Source organism: Scyliorhinus canicula, chromosome 14 (genome assembly GCF_902713615.1).
Source record: "Scyliorhinus canicula chromosome 14, sScyCan1.1, whole genome shotgun sequence".
NCBI lineage: Eukaryota > Metazoa > Chordata > Chondrichthyes > Carcharhiniformes > Scyliorhinidae > Scyliorhinus > Scyliorhinus canicula.
In genome coordinates, this window is record NC_052159.1 from 27006024 (window position 1) to 27027444 (window position 21421).

Genomic DNA, 21421 nt, shown 5'->3' on the forward strand with positions numbered 1-21421 from the left:
CTGAAAAAACAAACAGTTCCTAGACATGTCAAGGCCTTGTGGTTTAGGCCTCCGTGTTGACATTCTCAAGTCATTAGGATGGTGCCTTGCATATCCCTTTATCTGCACGGTTTGTCTGGTAAGAGACAGCAAGTGACCCTCAACATGAGATAAACATGACCTCGAACTAAAGTGATTACAGGAATGGGAGGTAACCATTCTGACATACAATCCCTACAGTGCAGAAGGAAGACATACGGCCCATCGAGTCTGCACCAACACTCTGAAAAGTCCTTCAGCCCATCCCTGTAACCCAATAACCCCACCTAATCTTTGGACACAAAGCAGCAGTTTTAGCCTGGCCAATCCACCTAACCTGCACATCTTTGGGCTGTGGTAGGAAACCGGGGCACCCGGAGGGAACTGGAGTTTAGAAGAATGAAGGGGGGGGGGATCTTAGAAATTCTAACAGGACTAGAGGTTAGATGCAGGAAGGATGTTCCCGATGGTGGGCGTGTCCAGAACCAAGGGTCACAGTCTGAGGATGCGGGGTCGACCATTTAGGACAGAGGTGAGGAGAAATTTCTTCACCCAGAGAGCGGTGAGCCTGTGGAATCTGTTACCACAGGAAGTAGATGAAATGAAATGAAAATCGCTTATTGTCACGAGTAGGCTTCAATGAAGTTACTGTGAAAAGCCCTTAGTCGCCACATTCCGGCGCCTGTTCGGGGAGGCTGGTACGGGAATCGAACCGTGTTGCTGGCCTGCTTTAAAAGCCAGCGATTTAGCCCAGTGAGCTAAACCAGCCCCAGATGAGGCCAAAATATGTATGTTTTCAAGAGCAGTTAGAGAAAACACTTGGGTGAAGGGGATCAAAGGATATGAGGGGAAAAGCCGGATTAGGACATTGAGTTGGATGATCAGCCATGATCATAATGAATGGCAGAGCAGGCTCGAAGGGCCAAATGGCCTCCTCCTGCTCCTATTTCTATGTTTCAATGTAACCCATGTAGACACGGGGAAAACATGACACAGACAGTAACGCAAGGTCGGAATCGAACCAGGGTCCCCGGCGCTGAAAGGCAGCAGTGCTAACTACTGTGCCGCTCCTCGAGTACCTGTCCTGTATTCATTTGGTTAGCAAGGTTCAAACATATGATTGACTAAGAGTAAACTGCCAGCTCTATAATGCCTGGGGAAGGTGGGGGGGAGAAGGAATGGAGTGCGCGGTTCAGGGGAGTGGAGTGCGAGGGTGAGGTGGAGTGGAGTGCGAGGGTGAGATGGAGTGGAGTGGAGTGAGAGGGTGAGATGGAGTGGAGGGTGAGATGGAGTGGAGTGGAGTGCGAGGATGAGTGGTGTGGAGTGCGAGGGTGAGGTGGAGTGGAGTGCGAGGGTGAGGTGGAGTGGAGTGGAGTGAGAGGGTGAGATGGAGTGGAGGGTGAGATGGAGTGGAGTGGAGTGCGAGGATGAGTGGTGTGGAGTGCGAGGGTGAGGTGGAGTGGAGTGCGAGGGTGGGGTTGAGTGGAGTGGAGTGAGAGGGTGAGATGGAGTGGAGTGCGAGGCTGAGATGGAGTGGAGTGCGAGGGTGAGATGGAGTGGAGTGCGAGGGTGAGATGGAGTGGAGTGGAGTGAGAGGGTGAGATGGAGTGGAGGGTGAGATGGACTGGAGTGGAGTGAGAGGGTGAGATGGAATGGAGTGGAGTGCGAGAATGAGTGGTGTGGAGTGCGAAGGTGAGGTGGAGTGGAGTGCGAGGGTGGGGTTGAGTGGAGTGGAGTGCGAGGGTGAGATGGAGTGGAGTGCGAGGGTGAGATGGAGTGGAGTGCGAGGGTGAGATGGAGTGGAGTGCGAGGGTGAGATGGAGTGGAGTGCGAGGGTGAGATGGAGTGGAGTGCGAGGCTGAGATGGAGTGGAATGGAGTGCGAGGGTGAGATGGAGTGGAGTGCGCGGGTGAGATGGAGTGGAGTGGAGTGCGAGGGTGAGATGGAGTGGAGTGCGAGGGTGAGATGGAGTGGAGTGGAGTGCACGGGTGAGATGGAGTGGAGTGGAGTGCGAGGGTGAGATGGAGTGGAGTGCGAGGGTGAGATGGAGTGGAGTGGAGTGCGCGGGTGAGATGGAGTGGAGTGGAGTGCCAGGGTGAGATGGAGTGGAGTGTGAGGGTGAGATGGAGTGGAGTGGAGTGGAATGAGAGGCTGAGATGGAGTGGAGTGCGAGGCTGAGATGGAGTGGAGTGCGAGGGTGATATGGAGTGGAGTGCGAGGGTGAGATGGAGTGGAGTGCTAGGGTGAGGGGTGTGGTGTGCGACGGTGAGATGGAGTGGAGTGCGATGGTGAGATGGAGTGGACTGCGATGGTGAGATGGAGTGGACTGCGATGGTGAGATGGAGTGAAGTGCGAGGGTGAGACGGAGTGGAGTGCGATGGTGAGATGGAGTGGAGTGGAGTGCGAGGCTGTGATCATAGATTATCATAGAATTTACAGTGCAGGAGGCGGCCATTTGGCCCATCGAATCTGCACCGGCTCTTGGAAAGAGCACACGACCCAAGGTCAACACCTCCACCCTATCCCCTTAACCCAGTAACCCCACCCAACACCAAGGGCAATTTTGGACACTACGGGCAATTTTGCATGGCCAATCCACCTAACATGCACATCTTTGGACTGTGGTAGGAAACTTGAGCACCGGGAGGAAACCCACGCAGACACGGGGAGGGTGTGCAGACTCCACACAGAGTGACCCAAGCCGGAATCGAACCTGGGACCCTGGAGCTGTGAAGAAATTGTGCTATCCACGATGCTACCGTGCTGCCCCTAAATGGAGTGGAGATGGAGTGCAAGAGTGAGATGGAGTGGAGTGGAGTGCAATGCGAGGGTGAGGTGGAGTGGAATGCGAGGGTGAAATGGAGTGGAGTGGACTGGAATGTGAGGGTGAGGTGGAGTACGAGGGTGAGGTGGAGTACGAGCATGAGGTGGAGTGTAAGACTGAGATGGAGTGGAGTGGAATGCGAGGGTGAGATGGAGTGGAGTGAAGGTTAGGTGGAGTACAAGGGTGAGGTGGAGTACGAGCATGAGGTGTAGTGTGAGGGTGAGGTGGAGTGGAGTGATGGTGAGGTGGAGTACGAAGATGAGGTGGAGTGGAGTGTGAGGGTGCGGTACAGTTTGAGGGTGAGGTGGAGTGGAGTGTGAGGGTGAGGTGGAGTGGAATGCGAGGGTGGAGGGGAGTGCGAGTGTGAGGTGGATGAGGGTGAGGCGGAGTGGAGTGGAGTGCAAGAGTGAGATGGAGAGGAGTGGAGTGTGAGGGTGAGGTGGAGTACGAGGATGAGGTGGAGGGGAGTGTGAGTGTGAGGTGGATGAGGGTGAGGCGGAGTGGAGTGGAGTGCAAGAGTGAGATGGAGAGGAGTGGAGTGCGAGGGTGAGGTGGTGTGGAGTGTGAGGCTGAAGTTGAGTACGAGGATGAGGTGGAGTGGGGTGCGAGGGTGAGATGGAGTGGGGTACGAGGTTGAGATGGAGTGAAGTGCGAGGGTGAGATGGAGTGGACTGCGAAGATGAGATGGACTGCGAGGGTGAGCTGGTGGAGTGGAGTGCGAGGGTGAGATGGAGGGGAGTGCGAGGGTGAGCTGGTGGAGGGGAGTGTGAGGGTGAGATGGAGTGGAGTGGACTGCGAGGGTGAGCTGGTGGAGTGGAGTGCGAGGGTGAGATGGAGGGGAATGCGTGGGGGGGCTGGTGGAGGGGAGTGTGAGGGTGAGATGGACTGCGAGGGTGAGCTGGTGGAGGGGAGTGCGAGGGTGAGATGGAGTGTGAGGGTGAGATGGAGTGTGAGAGTGAGATGGAGTGTGATATGGAGTGGAGTGCGAGGATGAGATGGAGGGGAGTGAGAGGGTGAGATGGACTGCGAGGGTGAGCTGGTGGAGGGAGTGCGAGGGTGAGATGGACTGCGAGGGTGAGCTGGTGGAGGGGAGTGCGAGGGTGAGATGGAGGGGAGTGCGAGGATGAGATGGACTGCGAGGGTGAGCTGGTGGAGGGGAGTGCGAGGGTGAGATGCAATGCGAGGGTGAGCTGGTGGAGGGGAGTGCGAGGGTGAGATGGAGGGGAGTGCGAGGATGAGATGGACTGCGAGGGTGAGCTGGTGGAGGGGAGTGCGAGGGTGAGATGCAATGCGAGGGTGAGCTGGTGGAGGGGAGTGCGAGGGTGAGATGGACTGAGAGAGTGAGATGGAGTGTGATATGGAGTGGAGTGCGAGGGTGAGATGGAGGGGAGTGCGAGTGTGAGATGGACTGTGAGGGTGAGCTGGTGGAGGGGAGTGCGAGGGTGAGATGGACTGCGAGGGTGAGCTGGTGGAGGGGAGTGCAAGGGTGAGATGGAGTGGAGTGCGAGGGTGAGATGGACTGCGAGTGTGAGCTGGTGGAGGGGAGTGCGAGGGTGAGATGGACTGCGAGGGTGAGCTGGTGGAGTGGAGTGCGAGGGTGAGATGGAGGGGAGTGCGAGGGTGAGATGGAGTGGAGTGCGAGGGTGAGATGGACTGCGAGGGTGAGCTGGTGGAGGGGAGTGCGAGGGTGAGATGGATTGCGAGGGTGAGCTGGTGGAGGGGAGTGCAAGGGTGAGATGGAGTGGAGTGCGAGGGTGAGATGGAGTGGAATGGAGTGCGCGGGTGAGATGGAGTGGAGTGGAGTGCGAGGGTGAGATGGAGTGGAGTGCGAGGGTGAGATGGAGTGGAGTGGAGTGCGCGGGTGAGATGGAGTGGAATGGAGTGCCAGGGTGAGATGGAGTGGAGTGTGAGGGTGAGATGGAGTGGAGTGGAGTGGAATGAGAGGATGAGATGGAGTGGAGTGCGAGGCTGAGATGGAGTGGAGTGCGAGGGTGAGATGGAGTGGAGTGCGAGGGTGAGATGGAGTGGAGTGCTAGGGTGAGGGGTGTGGTGTGCGACGGTGAGATGGAGTGGAGTGCGAGGGTGAGACGGAGTGGACTGCGATGGTGAGACGGAGTGGACTGCGATGGTGAGATGGAGTGGAGTGGAGTGCGAGGCTGTGATCATAGATTATCATAGAATTTACAGTGCAGGAGGCGGCCATTTGGCCCATCGAATCTGCACCGGCTCTTGGAAAGAGCACACGACCCAAGGTCAACACCTCCACCCTATCCCCTTAACCCAGTAACCCCACCCAACACCAAGGGCAATTTTGGACACTACGGGCAATTTTGCATGGCCAATCCACCTAACATGCACATCTTTGGACTGTGGTAGGAAACTTGAGCACCGGGAGGAAACCCACGCAGACACGGAGAGGGTGTGCAGACTCCACACAGAGTGACCCAAGCCGGAATCGAACCTGGGACCCTAGAGCTGTGAAGAAATTGTGCTATCCACGATGCTACCGTGCTGCCCCTAAATGGAGTGGAGATGGAGTGCAAGAGTGAGATGGAGTGGAGTGGAGTGCAATGCGAGGGTGAGGTGGAGTGGAATGCGAGGGTGAAATGGAGTGGAGTGGACTGGAATGTGAGGGTGAGGTGGAGTACGAGGGTGAGGTGGAGTACGAGCATGAGGTGGAGTGTAAGAGTGAGATGGAGTGGAGTGGAATGCGAGGGTGAGATGGAGTGGAGTGATGGTGAGGTGGAGTACGAAGATGAGGTGGAGTGGAGTGTGAGGGTGCGGTACAGTTTGAGGGTGAGGTGGAGTGGAATGCGAGGGTGAGGTGGAGTGGAGTGTGAGGGTGAGGTGGAGTGGAATGCGAGGGTGGAGTGGAGTGGAGTGTGAGTGTGAGGTGGATGAGGGTGAGGCGGAGTGGAGTGGAGTGCAAGAGTGAGATGGAGAGGAGTGGAGTGTGAGGGTGAGGTGGAGTAGGAGGATGAGGTGGAGGGGAGTGTGAGTGTGAGGTGGATGAGGGTGAGGCGGAGTGGAGTGGAGTGCAAGAGTGAGATGGAGAGGAGTGGAGTGCGAGGGTGAGGTGGAGTGGAGTGTGAGGCTGAAGTTGAGTACGAGGATGAGGTGGAGTGGAGTGCGAGGGTGAGATGGAGTGGGGTGAGATGGTGAGATGGAGTGGGGTACGAGGTTGAGATGGAGTGAAGTGCGAGGGTGAGATGGAGTGGACTGCGAAGATGAGATGGACTGCGAGGGTGAGCTGGTGGAGTGGAGTGCGAGGGTGAGATGGAGGGGAATGCGCGGGGGGGCTGGTGGAGGGGAGTGTGAGGGTGAGATGGAGTGTGAGGGTGAGATGGAGTGTGATATGGAGTGGAGTGCGAGGATGAGATGGAGGGGAGTGAGAGGGTGAGATGGACTGCGAGGGTGAGCTGGTGGAGGGAGTGCGAGGGTGAGACGGAGTGGAGTGCGAGGCTGAGATGGAGTGGAGTGCGAGGCTGAGATGGAGTGGAGTGCGAGGCTGAGACGGAGTGGAGTGCGCGTGTGAGACGGAGTGGAGTGCGCGTGTGAGACGGAGTGGAGTGCGAGGGTGAGATGGAGTGGAGTGCGTGGGTGAGACGGAGTGGAGTGCGTGGGTGAGATGGAGTGGAATGGAGTGAGAGGGTGAGATGGAGTGGAGTGCGAGGGTGAGATGGAGTGGAGTGCGAGGGTGAGATGGAGTGGAGTGCGAGGGTGAGATGGAGTGGAGTGCGAGGGTGAGATGGAGTGGAGTGCGAGGGTGAGATGGAGGGGAGTGCGAGGGTGAGATGGACTGCGAGGGTGAGATGGTGGAGGGGTGTGCGAGGGTGAGATGGAGTGGAGTGCGAGGATGAGATGGACTGCGAGGGTGAGCTGGTGGAGGGGAGTGCGAGGGTGAGATGGACTGCGAGGGTGAGCTGGTGGAGGGGAGTGCAAGGGTGAGATGGACTGAGAGAGTAAGATGGAGTGTGATATGGAGTGGAGTGCGAGGGTGAGATGGAGGGGAGTGCGAGGGTGAGCTGGTGGAGGGGAGTGCGAGGGTGAGATGGATTGAGAGGGTGAGATGGATTGCGAGGGTGAGATGGATTGCGAGGGTGAGATGGTGGAGGGGAGTGCGAGGGTGAAATGGATTGCGAGGGTGAGATGGATTGCGAGGGTGAGCTGGTGGAGGGGAGTGCGAGGGTGAGATGGAGTGGAGTGCGAGGATGAGATGGACTGCGATGGTGAGCTGGTGGAGGGGAGTGCGAAGGTGAGATGGACTGTGAGAGTGAGCTGGTGGAGTGGAGTGCGAGGGTGAGATGGAGTGCGAGGGTGAGGTGGAGTGTGATATGGAGTGGAGTGCGAGGGTGAGATGGAGTGGGAGAGTGAGGTGGAGTGGAGTGGAGTGCGAGGGTGAGATGGAGTGGAGTGCGAGGGTGAGATGGAGTGGGAGGGTGGAGTGGAGTGGAGTGCGAGGGTGAGATGGAGTGGAGTGCGAGGGTGAGATGGAGTGGGAGAGTGAGGTGGAGTGGAGTGGAGTGCGAGGGTGAGATGGAGTGGGAGAGTGAGGTGGAGTGGAGTGGAGTGGAGTGAGAGGGTGAGATGGAGTGGGAGAGTGAGGTGGAGTGGAATGCGAGGGTGAGATGGAGTGTGATATGGAGTGGAGTGCGAGGGTGAGATGGAGTGGGAGAGTGAGGTGGAGTGGAGTGGAGTGGAGTGCGAGGGTGAGATGGAGTGGGAGAGTGAGGTGGAGTGGAGTGGAGTGAGAGGGTGAGATGGAGTGGGAGAGTGAGGTGGAGTGGAGTGCGAGGGTGAGATGGAGTGGGAGAGTGAGGTGGAGTGGAGTGCGAGGGTGAGATAGTGTGAGATATGGAGTGGAGTGCGAGGGTGAGATGGAGTGGGAGAGTGAGGTGGAGTGGACTGCGAGGGCGCGGTTGAATGGAGTGGAGTGTGAGGTGGAGTTCTTCGATCAGGTATACCTGAACCTTGGTGCGTATCCTACTGGCATTTTCTATCACGCAAATCTATCATATGAATTAAATACTGTAGTCCAGTCTATGATGAAAGATGTACAAGTGGATTAACATGCAAGCCCTCCCCGCCTCCGGGAATTCACGCTTGACTGCAATATTTCAAGCATTCATAACAGGTTTTCAACAAAGAGAGGGCAACAATTTTCTTGGCCAATTAAAAATTCTCTATTAAATTTTTCTGTTGGATCATGAAGTAATTGAGTAATAACATAACCATTTATACTGAACTATCATCGACTGATGTTTAACTTGTGAACAATGCAATAAATTGGAGTCAAATTGTTATTATTATTTTTTTAAATTTAGTGTACCCAATTCATTTTTTTCCAATTAAGGGGCAATTAAGTGTGTTCAATCCACCTACCTTGCATTGGGGTTGGTTGGGCGAAACCCACAAAAACACAGGGGAGAATGTGCAAACTCCACATGGACAGTGACCCAGAGCCTGGGATTGAACCTGGGACCTAGGGGCCGTGAGGCAGCTAACCCACTGCGCCATTGTGCTGCCCTTCAAATTGTTATTATTGTGAATAAACTAAAGTCGCCATAGTCCCAGACAACCAGAGGTTGCTTTCCCCATTGAGGGGGTGAGCTGACTGGTGGCGATTTAACCACCGCACTTAGGCGAGGGTCAAGGTTGAGAAGGCGGGGCCTTCATGAATAACCTCAGCCGGTGCGGGAATTGAACCCGCGTCATTGACCTCACTCGGCATCACCAACTAGCTGTCCAGCCAACTGAGCGATACCAGCCCCCATTACTTTGAATACACATCCAGAGATTATAATCCTTGGTTAACCTGTCTGGTATAAAACAGTGTCAAAGATAATAGGCCAGTGATGGGCAACCTAGGCTAGTGAGTGGGCGTAAGAGTGGCCCTTCATCTCAGTGATCAGCATGATTGAAATTGGGCTTGTTCACTCACCATGACCCTTGAATAAGATTGAATACATTTTATACACGCTGAATATATCATAACAAGGGAAAGAAAATGCTATGTCATTCAAATATTAATAGAACTGTCATCAACTGCAAGTGGTAAAAACAATAGAAATATTTATGCATTGATTGGCCACAGAGGGAGTGCACAAGTCTCACAGTCAATGTAGTGCATGATCAGCATGCACCTCACTTCACACACGCCCTCACTTTAAGCACTTCAGTTACACCAGTAGAAAAAAAGCTACGCGGATGGAAACCAGCGGAATGTTGCAATCCTGCATGTGGGCAATGGTCAACAAAATGTTATGTGAGCCGCACTCAGAACCCTGATGGGCTGCATGTGGCCCTGCAATAGATTAACTTCATCAACTTGTTACAAGGCAATGCAAATGCCTTACAATTAAATTCCAAACCATCTGAAGTATTATTTTCCCCTTCAATTCCGCGCAAGAGAAAAGAGCACTTTGAGTAACTCACCGCCAGTTCTGCCAATGCCAACCTGCACAGCAGGCTGAAGGCTGTCCTCGCTGTTCAGTAAGTGGGGCATGTGATGATAGATATTTGGCACTTGGAGAGCGTTTCTGTTGGTCAGATCTTTCAACAGCTTTTTGGCATCATCTGAAAATGCAGTAAGATTGCTGAATACATTTAGATATCCAAGTTGTTTTGGGAATCAAGGTTGGGTCACAATATCAGCGTTGCCAGGTGTTTTAGGGTAAGTAAAACCCATGGTGAAGCAACAAGTTTAAAATAAAAGATCTGCAAACATGAAAAATTTAAATAAAAAACATGCATGCACCGAGCTAAATAATAACCAATCTCTTCATTTTTACCACAAAAGTATTGCATTGATTGCAGCCTATTGCAACGGAAGGTCCATAACAACATGGCTTTCTCTGAACCAGAGATTGCGAGAAAATATTCATACGGGTTCTGGACAACAGAAGGAGAGCTATAAAGAAGTATACATTAGCCAAACCATCAAGTTCCTGCAAGGTAAACTGACAATTCATTTAGGAATTAATTAAGATGGTTTAAACCACAGATGAATTAAATGCTCGTGTCCCATTGGAGGACCTTTACACTCCTAGACTTGAGGCATTCTTATACTATTAAGATAGTGCAGTAAAACTTCCACTCCACCAGTGGAACCACAACATTAGAACAATGATTGCAGCCATTTGCAAAAGAAAGTTCACAACAACATGGTTCTCTATTAAATTTATGTCTGGAAAAGATGCAACAAGGGCTCGCATCTTTCTCTCATTTGTCTACTAATTCTCTCGAGCCCGGTCTGAGCTCTTCTCGTCAATGAAGCCAATCTCGTGTGTTCTCAACCTAATTCTCCAACAGGTAGTGATTAGTGTGAATGGAGGCCATTACAATCCTGCCAGTGCAGATGCAGACAGAACAATGAAATGTTGACCTGAATGAGGATGCAAAAACCAAACAGCATGTGGACATTTGCCCAAAGGTGCATAAAACAATTCAATGATTGCTCCCGCACTCCTTTATTTCCAGGAAATAAGAGAATGGCCTTGACAAAGGATAGGGCCAGGTGCGCAACCTGCCCTCTCAATCGGAGATGATATGTTGTGTGGAGGGATTATGGAGAAGGAGGATAATGTTAATTGCATTTGAGTGCAGTTTAGAACGATGCAGCAAAAGTGCCACGTTGGTGCAACTTAATTTAATGGGCTTCAACTGTTGATCTTTTAATGACTGCAATCAGACTAATGCCATTTTATTTTTAAACAGTTTGGCATTGGGACAGCTGCTATATTTCATTGCCTTCTCCAAGAATATGTGAATGACGAATAAGAATTACCTGAAAAACTGCTTTGGGAGTCTTTGCTCCCATTTGATGCAGCCACGATACGTTTGAATTGCTCTAGAACACCATTTAGTTCTGCGGAACGCTGCAAAGTTCGATGCTCGGCTACACGTAGACGCTCCCTCAAGGCGTGGAACTCGTGCTGATAGGCAATTAGCTTTTCTGTGAATAAACGCAAGGAGAAACATTAGCATGAAATTATTCTCAAGAGAAACTATTTTAGACATTTTAGTGCCACAGAATTTCTTTTAACGCATCGAGGGGGGGATATTTCGAGAGAATTTACAGGTTGAACGTACCTACTTTTTTCAAAGCTTCCAGTATAAGTGACTTGGAAACTTAATAACTGGAAACTTTATTAATTTTTCTTTGCTTGGTTTGCATGTTTACTCCTACTTGGTAAACTCCTCGCTCGTTCTCAGGGATTATGGTCAAATTGCAATAATGAAGAATAATATTAGCTTGTCACAAGTAGGCTTCAATGAAGTTACTGTGAAAAGCCCAGAGTCACCACATTTCGGCGCCTGTTCGGGGGAGGTCGGTAGGGGAATTAAACCGTGCTGCTGGCCTTGTTCTGCATTACAAGCCAGCTGTTTAGCCTACTGTGCTATAGCATCGCTATATATCTCACTGCCTCTGTGGAAGTGAACTCTCTTGCATCAAGGAATTTTAACTCTATGCGAGCCTTTGTTACCTCTAGGCTAGAATAATCCAATTCTCTCCAGGTCCCCTTCCTCGTCTGTAATCTCCTTCTATCAAAGATCTTCATGTTGCTCCAATTCTACCCTCCCACATACCCCTGATTTTCATCGTCGGTTCACTGACAGCTGTGCCTTGGCCCCAGGCACTAGAGTTCCGTCCTTAAATCTTTTCCTATTCCTTTATGCTCCTTAAAACCCACCTCTTCCAGGTAGGATTTTGGTCACATGTCCTAATATCACATGGTGCATTTTGGTTTGCTCCATCATGTGCCTGTGAAATTCTTGGAAGCACTTTGCTACATTAAAGACCTTTCATAAATGCAAAGTGCATTCTTGTAGGAAGACTCGTTTTGTGTAATATTTTGGAGTCTGATGTCGGAAACAAAACTTGAACCCAGTTACATATATATTTATTTCAAAACTTTGCCTTACTCCTTGAACAAACTGCACATTTTCTCTTGTTTTATTAGCATGGGTTTCACAGCTCAGAGTTAATAAAACATTTGATTGGATTTTCAATTACTTTATCTGACAGTCCTTTGGGGCACTTGAGAGAGTTGTGCAGAACAAAAGATACAAATAGGTGATGCCAAGGCCATGTTTGAAGATCACTATCATATGACAGGCAGATATTGGGAGAGTTTGCAGTGATTCATTTCTTTTATGTTCGTGAATGGTCTCGGCTACTTTATTACAGTGCTTAATAGAATGAACAACAAGATTAATAGAAAGTTTTAGTTGCCAACTGTACACAGCCAATCATGGGCAATTCTTTTGCTAAGCTTTGGAATAGTAATTCCTCTCGAGTAACATGACTGCTAAATGGACCGTAATGTTCATATTTTTGGAAGAAGAAATTGAATCATCGGCAGGACATATGCCAAGCACCAAAACAATATGTATTTTCTGGAAGGTACAATAATTAGCAGTGTTAGCTAGAGGTCGAAGCTTCTTTACAAAGCATCCCGTGCGTCACACTTTTATGTATAAAGCTGCAACACCGTGACAAAGTATGTGCGCAGAAACAATGCCATTCAATTCACAAGAGGCGACATTAATACAAAGTGTTCCATGCGAGCAAGCAAATTATTTTTCAAGCAAACAAAAAATGTTCACAAACCAAAGGAATCAATAGGCCAAGTGGAATTCAAAACCAACGGCTCTCACATAAAATGTCCAACAGAAATAAGTTTTTTTTTTCCATAATGATTGCTGAACATCAGTGACAACTGTAAATCATAACCTGCCACCACTTGACATATTGTGACTGTCTGAATGTTGACTCAACGCTGGAGTTTGCAGTGACATGGTGGCGCAGTGGTTAGCACTGCTGCTTTACACGCCAAGGACCTGGGTTCAATCCAGGCCCTGGATCACTGCCCGTGTGGAGCTTGCACATTCTCCCCATGCCTGCGTGGGTCTCACTCCCACAACCATAAGATGTGCAGGGTAGGTGGATTGGCCACATTAAATTGCCCCCTAATTGGCAAAAAAATGAATTGGGTACTTTAAATTTATAAAACAAAACTCAACATTGGAGCTACCCACATTAATCTATTTAACAACAACCTTTCATAAGTGTTCTTAAAATGTTTATCCAAATGTGCAGGATTCAGCAGAAGACAGGGAAATGCCACTAGGTGAACAGCTCCTTCACAAAGCTGGCACAGACATAACCGGGTGAATGACCTCCATCTATACTGTAACTGTTCTCGGATTCTATGAAGTGTTAGGGAAACAAAGGCACCTTTAAGGGATTTATATTTGTATTAGTAAACAATAGAACTAAGATATAATTTTAAGTGTGTTTAATTTAATGTTTCTGTGCCTGGAAGAGTAAAACCTACAGTTAGATTCATGCTGGACAAAGATGTTTGTACGTGTGGCGGTTTGTTTCAAATCCAACTATGATTCCATTGTGCTTACAGGTTACGGTGTGAATAATAAATAGTCGCAGCAGGCCGCTGCTTAGCAACTGGAGGCCTTGTAAGATAGAAAAGCTTTCAAGTCTCAGTTTTAGCTCAATATATTGGAGTTAAGAGAATAGAGACCAATGAAATATTCAGAAGAATTCAAGGAAGAGGAAACAAAGTGTTCTGAGTTAAAGAGACAATTGCAGTAACCAAGTAGGACAGCAGGCTTCAGACGGAAATTAAACGTTATAAGCCATTTTACTAGAGTCTAGGAATTGAGAGATAAATAAATTGTGAACAGTTCATACAGCAGTCAAGACATAGAAATCCTAATGAGATGGATGTAAATCATGGACTGGCTCCACTGTTAAAAGTGGAGTGGAAGCTTTGTTTAAAAGTGTCATTTGGAAAACCTGGACTGGATTTTGGAATGCAGATCGCTAATGGTGGCATGTTGTTTGGGAGTGGAGTTTGGAAATTCTTAATGTGACAATAATTTGGGGGAATTCTAAAGAGACATCCACGGACATTCACATGGGGTTCAGAGTGGAGAGCGTATTTGACCATAGTCATCTCATGTGATTAAAGGGATTTTATGTGTGCAACTGGATTACCAGTCGAGTGACATTACCATGTGCCACTGTCTCAACACCCCCACCCCGCACCACCCCCCATCTAAAAAAGGACCAACCAGTGCTCTACAAAGGCTTTACCCAAAGGCTTTCTTGCCTTTGCACTCAAATGTCTCTATAAAGCCAAAGATTCTGCATGCTTTCTTTACGTAAACAGCTTCATCAACTTAGTTAGTCACTTCAAGGATTTATGCATCCAGATATTGTACATGCGGTTTCTCCAGCCGGATCAAAGCTGGGACATTTTTCATAGCCTTTCATTACGTGACTAAACATTGTTGCATGGAACAGCATTAACAATTTTATTAGGGTAGGATCGAGAAAACAAATAGCCACTGCAGCAAGCAACAGAAAATGGTGGTGCTTGTACCTGCCAAAGAAAAAGAGAGACCAACGATACATTGGCTGTTCAGTTAAAAGAGCAACAAAAATACAACAGCAAATTGGCAAATGACATTTTTTAATGGAAAATCTATTTACGGATTAAAGGTTAAGTCAGCGTCTCTCTAAAACCAGTATGTGAAACTATCCTGATTGGTTAATGGGTCAATGCACAAATGGATGTTGGAAGATATCCAGGCATTCCGGAGAAGTCTGCTGTACAAGCACTGGTCTGCATCAACTTAGCTGGTCTCAATCAGAAATGTTGCAATTGGCTCCTTGGCTGAAGAGAGTTAAAAATTCATGAAACTGACCAGACTCCTAATCGCTATGCAATGAGCATGTGAGAGTGTTGATGGGATAAATCTTGGTTGGGACACAGGGATGAAGGTTCGACATTCACTATCTGGATTCATGCACACTGGGGTGAAATTTTAACTCCCTCAAACCCCATTCATTTACCAAGAGTTAAAACCAGACCCAAAGGCCGGGATTTCCCACCCTAACGGGGAAGCTGGCAAACGCCACTGGCGGGATCTTTCAGTCTCACTGAAGTCTGTGGGCTTTAGCGTGGCTAACCTGCCCTGCTGCCGGGGGACCCGCCACGGGGGGCCCGGCCCAGGCATGACAGGATAATCCCGCCCAAAGTGTCAAAGACTAACAACAGCCTGTAACTTCCTGGCTCCACGCATCAGATTCGGGGGGGGGGGGGGGGGGGGGGGGGGTTCCCAAGGATGCACTAGGGAATCCCTCAGAGGTTCCCAGGTAAGGATTTAGAACATTTAGAACATTACAGCGCAGTACAGGCCCTTCGGCCCTCGATGTTGCACCGTCCTGTGAAACCCCTCTAAAGTCCCTCTACACTATAGAACATAGAACAAAGGAGGGGAACCTCCAGTTAGTAATGATTCCAGGTATTGGCTGCCCTTGTCCTTTAGTGTAAATGGTAGTAATTGTGGGTTTGGAAGGTGTTGCTTCAAGAACCTTGATGAGTTCCTGCAGTGCAACACGGCAATTTTCCAGAAACGGCAACGTCCCCAGACTTCCCCTAAAACAGGGGTGGGCAAACTTTTCCGTGCAAGGGCCACATTCAGAAATTCACAATTTTAAAGGGCCGCATAGTATATTAAGTAAAATAATTACTTCACCCGGTTATGATTCTGGGCGCCTCATATAGAACATAGAACAGTACAGCACAGAACAGGCCCTTCGGCCCTCGACGTTGTGCCGAGCAATGATCACCCTACTCAAGTCAACGTATCCACCCTATATCAGTAAGTAACCCAACAGCCCCCCCCCCCCCCCCATTAACCTTAAAAAAAAAATTTAAAAATTTTTTTTTTTAATGACTTGGTGGGCCACATAAAGACCTTTGGCGGGCCGCATGCGGCCCGCGGGCCGTAGTTTGCCCACCCCTGCCCTAAAACAACTTGCCAGTGGGCATCTAAGAGGTTGGGGTGCTTTATTGACCCTTTTAACTGCACTCTTATTTGATGTTTTTTTAAGTTACCATTGATCTTTGTTACGTTCGGGCAGTGTCCCTGACTGGAGCAGCCCTTTTTGTTTTGTCCCTCAGTTGGTTTCCTTTCTTCTATTTTGTTGGTGGACTTCAAAAAAGAGTGGTCAATCCACCTACCTTGCAGAGTTTTAGGTTGTGGGGGTGGGACCCACTCAGACACGAGGAGACTGTAGCTGCAGAGGGAAACCAATCTGTTTCACAGCAGCCAGTACAGTAGAAAAGGGTATGTGGCCTTCGAATCCGCCAGTGTGGCAACTGCATGGTGGCATTCAGGGGGCTCCTTGGCTGCAGGCCCCAAGCTGCTCCAGCCAGCAGAGGTTTGAACAAGGTTTTCCAGAACGGGTCAGTGCTGGCCAGGGATTTACACCCCAGGGTGGAAGTTATGGCCCAAATTAATAAGAACAGAGAGAACAAAGAAAAGTACAGCACAGGAACAGGCCCTTCGGCCCTCCAAGCCTGCACCAACCATGCTTCCCGTCTAAACTAAAATCTCCTACGCTTCCGGGGTCCGTATCCCTCTATTCCCATCCTATTCAAGAACAATTAATAATAATTATAATCTTACTGCAATGAATTTACTGTGAAAATCCCCTAGTCATCACACTCTGGCACCTGTTCGGGTACAGAGAGGGAAAATTCAGAATGTCCAATTCACAAAACAAGCACATCTTTCGGGACGTGTGGGAGAAACCGGAGCACCCGGAGGAAATCCCCGCAGACACGGGGAGAACGCACAGACTCCGCACAGACAGTGACCTAAGCTGGGAATCGAACCGGGATCCCTGGCGCTGTGAAGCAATAGCGCAAACCACTGTGCTACCGTGAGTGTCTGTGTGGAGTTTGCACGCTCTCCCAGTGTCTGCATGGGTGTCCTCCGGGTGCTCCGGTTTCCTCCCACAGTCCAAAGATGTGCGGGTTAGGTGGATTGGCCATGATAAATTGTCCCTTAGTGTCCAAAAGGTTGGATGGGGTTACGGGGATGGGGTGGAGGCGTGGGCTTAAGTGGGGCGCTCTTTCCAAGGGCCGGTGCAGACTCGATGGGCCAAATGGCCTCCTTCAGCACTGTAAATTCTATGATTCTATGAGCTGCCCATTTCTGTTTATGGAACAGTACCTCTGCAAGAACGGCTACTTTCAATATGAAACGGCCTAGATTAACGCAGTTCAGAGGCAAACGAGTGGGTGAAGGGGAAAAGATGGAAGCTTTAGAAATTTTACAAATGGAAACATGGCATAGCAGAGAACATAGAAAAATAAAGCACAGAACAGGCCCTTCGGCCCACAATGTTGTGCCGAACCTTTGTCCTAGATTAATCATAGATTATCATAGAATTTACAGTGCAGGAGGCCATTCGGCCCATCGAGTCTGCACCGGCTCTTGGAAAGAGCACCCCACCCAAGGTCAACACTTCCACCCTATCCCCATAACCCAGTAACCCCACCCAACACTAAGGGCAATTTTGGACACTAAGAGCAATTTATCATGTCCAATCCACCTAACCTGCACATCTTTGGACTGTGGTAGGAAACCGGAGCACCCGGAGAAAACCCACGCACACACGGGGAGGATGTGCAGACTCCGCACAGACAGTGACCCAAGCCGGAATCGAACCTGGGACCCTGGAGCTGTGAAGCAATTGTGCTATCCACAATGCTACCACTGCCCTTAAGAACAAATTACTCTACACTCCATCATTCTACCATAATCCACGTACCTATCCAATAGCCGTTTGAAGGTCCCTAATGTTTCCGACTCAACTACTTCCACAGGCAGTGCATTCCATGCCCCCACTACTCTCTGGGTAAAGAACCTACCTCTGACATCCCCCCTATATCTTCCACCATTCACCTTAAAATAATGTCCCCTTGTAATGGTTTGTTCCACCCGGGGAAACGGTCTCTGACTGTCTACTCTATCTATTCCCCTGATCATCTTATAAACCTCTATCAAGTCACGCCTCATCCTTCTCTGTTCTAATGAGAAAAGGCCTAGCACCCTCAACCTTTCTCATAAGACCTACTCTCCATTCCAGGCAACATCCTGGTAAATCTCCTTTGCACCTTTTCCAAAGCTTCCACATCTTTCCTCAAATGAGGCGACCAGAACGTGACCTTACCAAAGTTTTGTACAGCTGCATCGTCACCTCATAGCTCTTAAATTCAATCCCTCTGCTAATGAACGCTAGCACACCATAGGCCTTTTTCACAGCTCTATCCACTTGAGTGGTAACTTTCAAAGATCTATGAACATAGACCCCAAGATCTCTCTGCTCCTCCACATTGCCAAGAACCCTACCGTTAACCCTGTATTCCGCATTCATATTTGTCCTTCCAAAATGGACAACCTCACACTTGTCAGGGTTAAACTCCATCTGCCACTTCTCAGCCCAACTCTGCATCCTATCTATGTCTCTTTGCAGCTGACAACAGCCCTCCTCACTATCCACAACTCCACCAATCTTAGTATCGTCTGCAAATTTACTGACCCACCCTTCAACTCCCTCATCCAAGTCATTAATGAAAATCACAAACAGCAGAGGACCCAGAACTGATCCATGCGGTACGCCACTGGTAACTGGGCTCCAGGCTGAATATTTGCCATCCACCACCACTCTGACTTCTATTGGTTAGCTAGTTCGTTATCCAACTGGCCAAATTTCCCACTATCCCATGCCTCCTTACTTTCTGCATAAGCCTACAATGGGGAACCTTATCAAATGCCTTACTAAAATCCATGTACACTACATCCACTGCTTTACCTTCATCCACATGCTTGGTCACCTCCTCAAAGAATTCAATAAGACTTGTAAGACAAGACCTACCCCTCACAAATCCGTGCTGACTATCCCTAATCAAGCAGTGTCTTTCCAGATGCTCAGAAATCCTATCGCTCAATACCCTTTCCATTACTTTGCCTACCACTGAATTAAGACTATCTGGCCTGTAATTCCCAGGGTTATCCCTATTCCCTTTTTTGAACAGGGGCACGACATTCGCCACTCTCCAATCCTCTGGTACCACCCCTGTTGACAGTGAGGACGAAAAGATCATTGCCAACGGCTCTGCAATTTCATCTCTAGCTTCCCATAGAACCCTTGGATATATCCCGTCAGGCCCAGGAGATTTGTCTATCCTCAAGTTTTTCAAAATGCCCAACACATCTTTCTTCCTAACAATTATCTCCTCGAGTTTACCAGTCTGTTTCACACTGTCCTCTCCAACAATATGGCCCCTCTCATTTGTAAATACTGAAGAAAAGTACTCGTTCAAGACCTGTCCTATCTCTTCAGACTCAATACACAATCTCCCGCTACTGTCCTTGATCGGACCTACCTTCGCTCTAGTCATTCACATATTTCTCACATATGTGTAAAAGGCCTTGGGGTTTTCCTTGATCCTACCCGCCAAAGATTTTTCATGCCCTCTCTTAGCTCTCCTAAATCCCTTTCTTCAGTTCCCTCCTGGCTATCTTGTATCCCTCCAGCACCCTGTCTGAACCTTGTTTCCTCAGCCTTACATAAGTCTCCTTCTTCCTCTTAACAAGACATTCAACCTCTCTTGTCAACCATGATTCCCTCACTCGACCATCTCTTCCCTGCCTGACAGGGACATACATATCAAAGACACACAGTACCTGTTCCTTGAACAAGTTCCACATTTCACTTGTGTCCTTCCCTGACAGCCTATGTTCCCAACTTATGCACTTCAATTCTTGTCTGACAGCATCGTAATTACCCTTCCCCCAATTGTAAACCTTGCCCTGTTGCACGCACCTATCCCTCTCCATTACTGAAGTGGAAGTCACAGAATTGTGGTAACTACCTCCAAAATGCTCCCCCACTAACAAATCTATCACTTGCCCTGGTTCATTACCAAGTACCAAATCCAATATGGTCTCCCCTCTGGTCGGACAATCTACATACTGTGTTAGAAAAGCTTCCTGGACACACTGCACAAACACCACCCCATCCAAACTATTTGATCTAAAGAGTTTCCACTCAATTTTTGGGAAGTTGAAGTCACCCATGACTACTACCCTGTGACTTCTGCACCTTTCCAAAATCTGTTTCCCAATCTGTTCCTCCACATCTCTGCTGCTACTGGGGGGCCTATAGAAAACTCCCAACAAGGTGACTGTTCCTTTCCTATTTCTGATTTCAACCCATACTACCTCAGTAGGCAGATCCTCCTCGAACTGCCTTTCTGCAGCTGTTATACTATCTCTAATTACCAATGCTACCCCCCCCCCCCCCCACCTCTTTTACCACCCTCCCTAATCTTATTGAAACATCTATAACCAGGGACCTCCAACAACCATTTCTGCCCCTCTTCTATCCAAGTTTCCGTGATGGCCACCACATCGTAGTCCCAAGTACCGATGCATGCCTTAAGTTCACCCACCTTATTCCTGATGCTTCTTGCGTTGAAGCATACACAGTTCAACCCATCTCCTTGCCTGCAAGTACTCTCCTTTGTCAGTGTTCCCTTCCCCACTGCCTCACTACACGCTTTGGCGTCCTGAATATCGGCTACTTTAGTTGCTGGACTACAAATCCGGTTCCCATTCCCCTGCCAAATTAGTTTAAACCCTCCCGAAGAGTACGAGAAAACCTCCCTCCCAGGATATTGGTGCCCCTCTGGTTCAGATGCAACCCATCCTGCTTGTACAGGTCTCACCTTCCCCAGAATGTGCTCCAATTATCCAAAAACAGAAGCCCTCCCTCCTACACCATTCCTGTAGCCACGTGTTCAACTGCACTCTCTCCCTATTCCTAGCCTCGCTATCACATGGAACCGGCAACAAACCAGAGATGACAACTCTGTCTGTCCTGGCTTTTAACTTCCAGCCTAACTCCCTAAACTCGTTTATTACCTCCACACCCCTTTTCCTACCTACATCGTTGGTACCAATGTGCACCACGACTTCTGGCTGCTCCCCCCCCCCTTCAGGATCCTGAAGACACGATCCGAGACATCCCTGGCCCTGGCACCCAGGAGGCAACATACCTTTCGGGAGTCTCGCTCGCGACCACAGAATCTCCTATCTATTCTCCTAACCATTGAATCTCCTATTACTATTGCTTTTCTATTCTCCCCCCTTCCCTTCTCAGCCCCAGAGCCAGACTCAGTGCCAGAGACCTGGCCACTAGGGTCTTCCCCCGGTAGGTCATCCCCCCAATAACATCCAAAACGGTATACTTGTTTTGTAGGGGAACGGCCACGAGGGATCCCTGCACAGTCTGCCTGTTCGTTCTCTTTCCCCTAACTGTAACCCAGCTACTCTTGTCCTGAACCTTGGGTGTGGTTACCTCCCTGTAACTCTTCTCTATAACCCCTTCTGCCTCCTGGATGATCTGAAGTTCATCCAGCTCCAGCTCCAGTTCCCTAACATGGTCTCTGAGGAGCTGGAGTTGGGTGCACTTCCCGCAGGTATAGTCAGCGGGGACACCGGTGGTATCCCTCACCACCCACATCCTACAGGAGGAGCATGCAACTGCCCTAGCCTCCATTCCCTCTTACCTTACAGAATATAGCTGCCCTGTGGACCAACTGGACCTCCGCCCTCCGACTCTGCTCCCAGTCAGCTGCACTCTCTATAAACTCCTGGCTCCCTTCTCACTCTTTGCGGAAATGAAATGAA

The 21421-nt window shown here is 49.4% G+C and overlaps 1 protein-coding gene across 1 annotated transcript in view; it reads right to left on the reverse strand.

Moving 5' to 3' along the window:
- mgat4a (alpha-1,3-mannosyl-glycoprotein 4-beta-N-acetylglucosaminyltransferase A) overlaps positions 1–21421 on the reverse strand; it is a 273041-nt gene that overhangs the window by 109804 nt on the left and 141816 nt on the right. The window contains exons 2-3 of the mRNA XM_038817905.1: positions 10629–10796; positions 9278–9418 (exon numbers count right to left, since the gene is read on the reverse strand). Of these exons, the coding sequence (XP_038673833.1) occupies positions 9278–9418; positions 10629–10796 (309 nt within the window). The remainder of the gene's footprint in view (positions 1–9277; positions 9419–10628; positions 10797–21421) is intronic.